The sequence below is a fragment of the Vollenhovia emeryi genome, unplaced genomic scaffold (genome assembly GCF_000949405.1).
Source record: "Vollenhovia emeryi isolate VEMERY1.0 unplaced genomic scaffold, V.emery_V1.0 DF939260.1, whole genome shotgun sequence".
Classification (NCBI taxonomy): domain Eukaryota; kingdom Metazoa; phylum Arthropoda; class Insecta; order Hymenoptera; family Formicidae; genus Vollenhovia; species Vollenhovia emeryi.
Window position 1 is genome coordinate 56,337 of NW_011967106.1, and position 10,063 is coordinate 66,399.

The 10,063-nt window shown below is 30.6% G+C and overlaps 3 protein-coding genes across 5 annotated transcripts in view; all 3 read right to left on the bottom strand.

The window, feature by feature from the left end:
- Window positions 1-2,132, bottom strand: part of LOC105559672 — a 6,014-nt gene extending 3,882 nt beyond the window's left edge. The window contains exons 1-5 of the mRNA XM_012008158.1: window positions 2,047-2,132; window positions 1,801-1,918; window positions 1,261-1,522; window positions 604-720; window positions 455-542 (exon numbers count right to left, since the gene is read on the bottom strand). Coding sequence (XP_011863548.1) covers window positions 455-542; window positions 604-720; window positions 1,261-1,522; window positions 1,801-1,918; window positions 2,047-2,082 — 621 coding nt within the window. The 5' untranslated portion in view covers window positions 2,083-2,132. The remainder of the gene's footprint in view (window positions 1-454; window positions 543-603; window positions 721-1,260; window positions 1,523-1,800; window positions 1,919-2,046) is intronic.
- A 1,727-nt stretch (window positions 2,133-3,859) lies between these two features.
- LOC105559707 lies at window positions 3,860-7,138 on the bottom strand. Its single transcript, XM_012008212.1, has 7 exons — window positions 7,028-7,138; window positions 6,782-6,899; window positions 5,510-5,626; window positions 5,358-5,448; window positions 4,270-4,406; window positions 3,984-4,116; window positions 3,860-3,910 (listed from the first exon to the last, which is right to left on the bottom strand). Exons 3-7 carry the CDS (start codon window positions 5,557-5,559, stop codon window positions 3,860-3,862), a joined length of 462 nt encoding a protein of 153 aa, XP_011863602.1. The 5' UTR covers window positions 5,560-5,626; window positions 6,782-6,899; window positions 7,028-7,138.
- A 1,564-nt stretch (window positions 7,139-8,702) lies between these two features.
- The window catches only part of LOC105559673, a 6,995-nt gene continuing 5,634 nt past the window's right edge, over window positions 8,703-10,063 (bottom strand). Inside the window, exons 7-9 of one of the 3 annotated variants that reach the window (XM_012008160.1) lie at window positions 9,266-9,399; window positions 8,976-9,108; window positions 8,703-8,888 (exon numbers count right to left, since the gene is read on the bottom strand). In XM_012008160.1, coding sequence (XP_011863550.1) covers window positions 8,838-8,888; window positions 8,976-9,108; window positions 9,266-9,399 — 318 coding nt within the window. In that variant the 3' untranslated portion in view covers window positions 8,703-8,837. Of the gene's footprint in view, window positions 9,109-9,204; window positions 9,400-10,063 lie in introns of all 3 variants that reach the window. The other 2 variants (XM_012008159.1, XR_001008766.1) reach the window with 2 other exon arrangements.

Here is a 10,063-nt window from a genome sequence, read left to right on the forward strand (position 1 = left end):
CCGTATAAATTTATATGTTGATAACTATTGTTACTTTGTACCTCGGTACATGATATTTCTCCTTAGTTTAACCCAATCTACCGCTATTTCCAAAATTGCTACTTTTGCATCAGACACCCTGTATATATGATAAAAAGGGCGACATTCGTAGGAACATTTTTATCACTTGTTACGTCGCCGTAACTGAGCGCGTCAAATCTCGGGCCTATTATTTGTGAAATATAGTCGTTTATTATTTAAAAACTATTATAGCCTCCACATTTTTGTATTAGAATTTTTGTCTTGAAATTTTCTAAAGAATTTACGATTAAAGGGATATCTGGTGATTTTAATACACCCTATATATAATGTTATGTTTTCTTCTAAATATCATTTATAGTTTTCCTAAAAAATATTGCTAAGAATTTTGGGACAGTTTTCATACATCATATGTACAATTAACAGTGTGACTTACTTGAAGCAAGTTGAGGCTAAGACAAACCACACCACACATTAATATACTCAACGTCATGTTCAATAGTGACACTAAGTGCTTGTTCAATCTTCAAAAATAAAAAATATTATTGTGAATATTGCATGAAAATTCTCATCGTAGATACAAACTTTATAGCTCGCCGATGAATGTCGACGGCACAAATTATGCCCTCGGTCATCAAAATCTTATTCTCGAGTGTTATATTTTGTCGAACGTTAATATTTATAGCATGCTGAATACGATAACTGTAAAAGTTGATGTCGGTATTATATAACAATTCACCAAAATATACAATTTTCAAATAAAAGCATCGCTACTAAAACGCTGTGAAAAATATGCAGGAGTAATACTCCAGTAGGAATCGCGAATTTTTATATCAAATAACAAAACAAACTATAAAAACATACGTAAGGTTTTAAGGTAAAATTTAACGTTTTTGTAGGGAAAAATTCAAAAATATTTTATTGTGAATGGAGCATAAAGTGGATCCCGCTTCGCATGAAACCTGTGCGAACTCATACAACGATGGTAGTAGTTCCGTCCCTAATACAGGAAAGATGTGTAAAGTGGACCTTGCTTTGCTTGGAAAATTACAAATTTATCTTATCCTGCGGGCAATATCTCCCAAAACTACCCTAACTTGTTTTGTTAATTACCACAAAAAAACGCGATTCCTACTAAAACACCGCTTCTGCATATTTTATACCAACGCTATAGTATGTTAATTAAAGATATAAACTGCTAATTATATTTGATATTATTTAAAGTCACTTCTGTATTCGTACCTAGCAATTTTAAACATTCCACAGCTATATAGTAGACATGCAAGGCATATTGAACTACATCCTATTAATACAATAATCCCAATGCAAATAGCTGCATTGATATGCAAGAAAATTAAATAAAAATATTTTTCCTGATCGATGAAATACTCCACCATAAAGAGAAAATGACATGATCGAGATTTGTTCGTCGATAAATCAACATTGTTCATATTTATCCACAATTGAAATATAGTACTTCCAAATATACAAAGAATTCCCAATACTAAAAACATTAGATAAAAAATTGTTATTACAGCATAAACATTTCTTAATTCAAGTAAAATTGAATCCTACTGCGATACAGAGAGTTAATTCTCTTTTTAATATGCTTTATAACACATTTGCTATTTATTGCAAATGTACATGAGTGACAAATATTGTAAAATGACTTATGTATGTACAAAATCGTGTATAATCTGGATAAATCAATTTTTTCTACTTGATAGTTTACATATTGTATTGACAGTGTAATTATATTCAAAATTAATAAAGTTGTCTTACTTATAAATGTAACCGTATAACGTTTCACTAGGCAGTCATATTTTTCTATTATAGCGATTTCAGTTTTATTCTTTAAGTCATGAAGTACTTGCTGAAGCTGCATCAGTATATCCTTCACCTATCATTCCAGCAACTTTTATATGTATCAAATCATAATCTTTATCAAAGTAAATGTTTTGATTTAAAAGTTCGCTAGACGGAGAGTTTTACCCCGTTTAACGGATATTTCGTAAGCGATCAACTTACATCTTTGATGTTTAACCAGAGCACAATATAATGCATTATAAGACAAGCGTAGAAAGATACAGAAGACAAAACTTTTGTGGCGAGTTCTAAAGAGCGATTTAACGTTAAGAATGTTGTTAGCTGAAAAAGTTTGGAAGAAAATTTTATTATAATTTTACTATTATTTTACCTTAATTATGTTGTATTTTGCTCTAATTTAATTTTTTACTTTAACTAGGACACAACCTACGCACGCTAGATACACACGCGTGATTTATTTATTTTTTCTTATTTTCTTACAATAATTTTTACGCGTAACAAATAGTTAAAAAGGTTAATTGATAAGAAATATGACCGAAAAAAGTGAAGCGTGACATAAATCTAAAAGAAAAGTGAAGCACACCACGCTTTGAGAAAACCAATTGGCATCGTGGAAAAGAGGCCTCAACTGTTCGATATTAACGACATTCACGGGGGGTGACATCTCTTTTTTTCGAAGGAATTTTACATGAATTTGAATAAGAGTTTCATTGAATTTAATACAAATATCATTACATAACACCAAGTGACACAAATAACAATGTAAGACAAAGCACAAAGTTGCAGTTTGATAGCTCACATGATATGATACAGTCATTATTGAAATCCGTTGTATTAAAATTATTTCTTACATGTAATATAATAAATTACGTTGCCTGTATAGTAGATATGAAAATAATTTAAAAAGTAGGAAAGATGGATTGATGATAGGGCCATAATCCGATAAGGAGCAGCATAGTTCTAACGCCAGTGAGTATAAACACGCCTATATGATCTACATTTAATACGTTCATCTCCACTTTTTTTCATCGATGGATATTCTATCTTTTAGAGTAACTTTTAGTATAAATATCGTTACAAAATAATATTTACATAAGAAACAATCATATTATTGTGTGGGTAAATACATACTTATAAATTAGAAGTATAATATTTCTTTGAACCATGTCTGTAATAAATTTTAGCATTCAAGAAAATTCAATACATCTTGTTTTATTGGTTAAAAAAAGCTTTTATAAGAGACCGAAATTTTATTTACTTTACGCATGCGCACTTAATCTTTTTCAACATCTATTCTTAGTTCTCGTATATATAAAATTAATTTTAAAAAATTGAATTAAATAAAATGGTTTTTCAAAAGCCAACAATGTTTTTAACGTTAAATTATATTTTGAAACTTCTCATGAAGATTTGGTCTTCCATATCTTTCTACGTTTTCATAAGACACACTTACTAATCTGCAAAGTTGGAAACTTTACCTTAAAAAGTAACGCGTTGTATAAGTTTTTTGATGGTGGCGCTTTCGGTGAGATCCTACGGCGCCTGCGAGCTTGCTTGCTCTCTGCACGTGTTCTCCGGACTAAATATTCTCGGGAACGGGCAGTCAAGACATTTGCGTCTTTTGATTCAACAACTTTATTATACCGCTACAGTACTTTCCTCGATGGAAGCACACGATCGAATATTGGTGTATCTCTCTGCGCTGCGCCTCTCTTCGCCACTTTCGGAACCAACGCTCACGGTGCGGGGTCGCGCATGGTCAGGTTGCGCTGGGAAAAGATTGCGCGCAAAACCGCGAAGGGCCTTATGGCCTATGCCAACTAAATGTCTTAACAGTAATTTTATATTCTATAATATATTAATAACTTCAATAATTTTTCGTAACCGTGGGACATCTAACTATCTTACGTATACAAGATTATCAATCTTCATATTTTTTAAGCGGATATAACATTGTAAATAAACAAATTTTTCTAATCACATCCTCACCATGGTATTATTTGTATTGATTTCATTACTGTACAGAATATATGACAGTGAAATAAGATATCGAGGCCTTGAATAGCTGCAATTATAAACATTTCTTTTTAGTGTACGATATGAAGAGCACTATTTTTAAATATTGTACAAAGTGTTACCGTCGCAAAACCCTCAATAGATGCATCGAACACTCCACCGATAGTTAAATAAAATTCCTTTCTTCCTGTTTGCAGTATGAATAATATCATTCTCTGTATATGTAAAGGAGTTCTATACCATTGGACGTTATATCTGCGAAATTAAACATAAATTTCTAAATTGAAATACAAATTTTTTTTATCAGTTGACTCAACACTAATTTTCTTTGTAATAAATCAACTTCTACATTTAATCTTACAACTACTGGGAAAACTACACGTTCTCCATCGAGAGAATGTTACTTACGCAGTAATAAATACGTGATTATTGTGATCAATTATAGCCTGTCCCAATAGATTGCCTACAAACATGTACATGATGCATATTGACGCTAATGAAATTGGTGGTAAGAGATTCTTAATGTCTCCTTCAGATAATGCTATCTGAAAAAGTATAAAATTATATTGCATGAAAATTACTAATCAACATAATATATACTTTTTATCAATATATATTATACTATGCAAAGTTTTCTTTATTGTTAAAACTGCGATTACAAAGGATTTGTAAAAATAAGAAATACAGTTATGTAGCGTTGAGCACAAATAGCAAAAAGTATATTCTTTTTACCAAAGAACTGAAAATGTTTCAAAACTACATTTACTTGCAATATTGCTAGCTAAGTTTATCAATAACATATCTGCAAACCTGCATAGACATCATATACTCGCAACATTTCTATGTTATTTACAGTAAATAACGTGTTCTACTCGTTATTTTTCTTATTATAATGTTATATATAATATTGCGATATAATAATAATATAATATTATATAATTATATACAGGGTGTCGGATTCGATTTGCACGGTGTCAGACTCGTTTGTAGCCAAACTAAAAATTACGATAGATTGGGTTAAACTAAGATGAAAAGTCATGTACCGTTTTGCAAAATTAGCAATAGTTATCGCGTAATTGATAAAAACGTCTGGCCGAATGAACGCACAAGGAGCGGAAGGCCGGACCCGGCAGGCATGCAAAATGGTTTATTTGTTTATATCTCCTAGGACGCGGTAGCGAGAGGTGGAGTCACGTATCGAGTGACGTTGCTCCGTGATCGAGTGACGTTGCTCCGTGATAATTTTTAGTTTAGCTACAAACGAGTCTAACACCCTGTATACAGTACGCTCTATCCATAAATAAGAGGTGAGGCGGGTATTACATAACACCCTGTATAATGTTATATTTGTCTTCTATATATCATTTATAGTGGCATTTATTATAGATTCATATCAGTATATCTATTTTATAAATTCTCATCTTTACTAAAAAATATTGCTAAGAATTTTGGAATAGTTTTTTTGTATTATATGTATAATTAACAGTGTGACTTACTTGAATCAAGTTGAGGCTCAGACAAACCACATTACACATTAAGAAGAAAATCAGCATTATGTTGAATATTGACATTAAGTGCTTATTCAATCTTCAAAAATAAAAAATATTATTGTAAATATTGCATGAAAATTGTCATGATAGATACAAACTTTATAGCTTGACGATGAATATCGACGGCACAAATTATGCCCTCGGTCATCAAAATCTTATTCTCGAGTGTTATATTTTGTCGAACGTTAATATTTATAGCATGCTGAATACGATAACTGTAAAAGTTGATGTCGGTATTATATAACAATTCACCAAAATATACAATTTTCAAATAAAAGCATCGCTACTAAAACACTTTGATAAATATGCAGGAGTGGTGCTCCAGCAAGAATCACGAATTTTTGTGTCAAATAACAAAACATACTATAAAAACATACGTAAAGCTTTAAGGGAAAATTTAAAGTTTTTGTAGGAAAAAATTCAAAAATATTTCATTAGAGATGGAGTCTAAAGTGGATCCTGCTTCGCATGAAACCCATGCGAACTCATACAATGATGGTAGTAGTTTCGTCCCTGAAGCTGGGAAGATGTGTAAGGTGGACCTTGCTTTGTGTGGAAAATTGCAAATTTATCTCATCCGGCGGGCACTCTCTCCCAAAATTACCCTAACTTGTTTTGTTAATTACCACAAAAAACCGCGATTTCTACTAAAGCACCACTTCTGCATATTTTATACCAACGCATATATTGTTATAGTATGTTAATTAAAGATATAAACTGCTCATTACATTTGATATTATTAAAGGCACTTCTGTATTCGTACCTAGCAATTTTTAACATTCCACAGCTATACTGTATACACGTAAGGGCTACTGTAGCACATCCTATTGCTATAATAATCCCAATACAAACAGCTACATTGAAGTGCAAGGTAATTAAATAAAAATATTTTTCCTGATCGATGAAATATTCCATCATAAAGAAAAAATGACATGATCGAGATATGTTCGTCGATGAATCAACATTGTTCATATTTATCCAAAATTGAACTATAATACTTCCAGATATTAAAATAATTCCAAATACTAAAAAACGTTAGATAAAAAATTGTTATTTAAATTACTTATATATATATGTGTGTGATAGTATAAAACTATTTTATAAATCTATACCACTCGTATTATAGTATGAACAATTTTTATTTCAAGTAAAATTTAATCCTACTGCGATATAGAGAATTAATTCTCCTTTTAGTATGCTGTACAACACATTTGCTATTTATTGCACATGTACATAAGTGACAAATATTGTAAAATACTTATGTATGTACAAAATCGTGTATAATCTGGATAATTCGATTTTTTCTACTTGATAGTTTACATATTGTATTGACAATGTAATTATATTCAAAATTAATGAAGTTGTCTTACTTATAAATGCAGCCGCATAACGTTTCACTAGGCAGTGATATTTTTCTATAATAGCGATTTCATTTTTATTCTTTAATTCATGAAGTACATGATGAAGCTGCATCAGTAAATCCTTCACCTATCATTCCAGCAACTTTTGTATACATCAAACTATAATCTTCATCAAAGCAAATGTTTTGTTTTAAGAGTTCGCTACACGGAGAGTTTCACCCCGTTTAACGGATATTTCGTAAGCGATTAACTTACACCTTTGATGTTTAACCAGATCACAATATAATTTATTATAAGATAAGTGTAGAAAGATACAGAAGACAAAACCTTTGTGGCGAGTTCTAAAGTGAATTTTAAAGTTAAGAATGTTGTTAGCTGAAAACGTTTGAAAAACAATTTTATAAAATTTTATTATAATTTTACCCTTTAGTATTCTATTATTTTGCTCTAATTTTATTTGTTACTTTAACTAGGACAACACCTACGCACGCTAGACACACACGCGCTATTTATTTATATTTTTCTTATTTTCTTACGATAATTTTTACGTGTAACACAAATAATTAAAAAGGTTAACTGATAAGAAACATGACATAAAACATGAACAAAAAAGTAAAGCGTGACATACATCCAAAAAAAGTAAAGCACACCATGCTTTGAGTAAATCGTGGAAAAGAGATCAACTGTTCGATATTAACGACATTCACGTCGGTAACATCTCTTTTTTTAGAAGAGATTTTATATGTATTTGAATAATAGTTACATTGTATTTAATATAAATATCATTACAAAACACAAAGTGAAACAAATAACAATTTCAGACAAAATACAAATTTGCAGTTTGATAGCTCACATGTGATATGATATAATTATTATTGAAATCAGTTTTACTAAAATGATTTCTTACCTGAAATATAATAAACGTTGCCTGTATAGTAAACATGAAAATAAATTGAAATGTAGTGAAAGTAGTTTGGTGATAGGGCCATAAGCCAATAATAAGTAGTAAATATCTATTTATGCTTAAATACTTATGTCCTATTCGCATCATATCTGTATGAAGTTAGGGACGGGAGTGAGTGTAAAGACGCTTATAATCTACGCTTATCTATCTCCTTTTTCCATCGATTGATACGCTCCGTTAAGAGCAAATTTTAGTGCAAATATCATCAATTTACATAATGGCTATCATGTATTGTGTTAGTAAACATATTAGGAGTATTTCTTTGAACTATCTATCTATTATATGTAGATATATCTATTATAACTATTATATATCTATTATAGATAGATAGTCCACTTAATACCCGAGAAAATTCCATGCATCATTATTTTACATTAAAAAGAAAAGCTCTTATGAGAGATCAAAGTTTTATCTCACGCATGCGCATTTTCTATTTTTCAATATCTCTCCTTCATTCTCGTGCACGTTTTCCTGAAGTACACTTGCGTAGCTGCTCTGCCACATCAATATATTCTCTAACTATAATCATTTCGCTGTTAAACCTACTTGGTAAGTCTATAACTAAAAATGATCGGATTAGATAAATATTTGGTATGCTTAAATTTCAAACTGAAAAACCTGATTAATATTTTTAGCAAATACTGATTGTATAATAATCGCTTATAACAATCGCTAATATCAAGCGATATTGTTGAGCAATGGCAATATACTTATTCTTTTACTTTTTCATACTTCTCCAATATGATTAGTTATTGCTCCAAATTTAATGATCTATATGTATAATTGTGAGTACAAAGTTGTGTAAGCATAATATGTTCATGTGTTAGTTATTTATTGCGTGTAAGAAAATTATTAATAAAAAACAATGAAACATTTTAAATTGTTTATACACTGTTTTTATTTCGAACACAACTATACAAATTTCCAATTACGATACATTGTAAAAATCTGAAATACTAATACTTTGATTTAAATAACTGCAATAGTTTTCTATAGCAATGAATATAAGTTTCTATATTTTCTAAGCGAAAATACTGTTGTAAATAAGCGTGAACGTTTTTAATCACATCCCCACCATATTATTCAATTCTATTTGTTTCATTACTGTGTAGAATATATGACAGTGAAATAAGATATCGAGGCTTTGACTAGCTGTAATTATGAACATTCTTTTTTTATTGCATTCATGTTGTAGAATATTAGTCTAAAACATATCATTACAACATCACAAAATGTTACCATTGCGAAACCCTCTATAGATGCATCAAATACTCCACCGACATTCAAATAATATTCCTTGATTCCTATTTGCAGCAGGAATAATATCATTCTTTGCATATGTAAAGGAGTTTTGTACCATTGTACGTTATATCTACGAAATTAAACATGAATTTCTAATTTAAGATATAAAGTTTTTTATTAGTTTACTGTTTGAAACTAATATCTTCTGTAATAAATCAACTTTTACATTTAATTTATAACTACTGGAAAAATCTCTACATGTCCTCTATCCAGAAAATATTTCTTACGCAGCAGTGAATATGTGATTATAGTGGTCAGTTACAATCTGCCCCTGAAGATTGCAAAAAAACATGTACATAATACACACTGACGCACATCCTAATGGCACTAAAAAGTTCTCAACACGTTTAGATAAAGCTATCTGAAAACAGGAACAAATATATTTTATAAAAATTACTAATCTTCTTTATATATATACCCTATATATATACTAGCTATACAAATACATATATACATACATATATACCTTTATCAACATGTACATACTATAGAAGAGGATTTTCTTCATTCTTAAAGCTAAGATTGCAAGTAATTCATACAGATAAGAGACATTGCTATGAAACACTGATTAAATATAAGTATCAATAAAAATATGTCCTATTTGAACATGGAATTATAAATGGTGTTTCAAGATATTGTCTATTTGCAATATTGTTCATTAAGTTTCATCAAATATTCGTCAGTTTTATCAATACAAATTCGACATATTTGTAACATTCCTGTGTTGTTTACGTATACAGGGTGTGTCCTAATACCCGTATGTCCCGTAGATGGCAGATAGACCGGGGTAAACTGAATAGAAAAGTCCTATACTATTTTGCAAAATTCGCAGTAGTTATCGAGAAATTAATTTTAATGTCTGAGCGAATGAGAGCGTAGATAGGCCGGACTCGGCAGGCAACGGTGGGGCATCATCTAATAGCGAGAGGTGGAGCGGCGCGCCGAAAAAAGTTGTCAAGCAGCGAGCGGCAAGCTTTTTTGACATTTTTTTCGGCGCGCCGCTCCACCTCTCGCTATTAGATGAT

What these genes read in the sequence shown, in the direction of transcription:
- LOC105559707 (XM_012008212.1), bottom strand. Translation starts at nt 5,559, where the DNA reads ATGACCGAGGGCATAATTTGTGCCGTCGATATTCATCGTCAAGCTATA. An exon ending in ATTCATCGTCAAGCTATAAA is followed by an intron (nt 5,449 to 5,509) that starts GTTTGTATCTAT and finishes TTATTTTTGAAG; the next exon opens with ATTGAATAAGCACTTAATGT. An exon ending in TGAGCCTCAACTTGATTCAA is followed by an intron (nt 4,407 to 5,357) that starts GTAAGTCACACT and finishes ATACTTTTTCAG; the next exon opens with ATAGCATTATCTGAAGGAGA.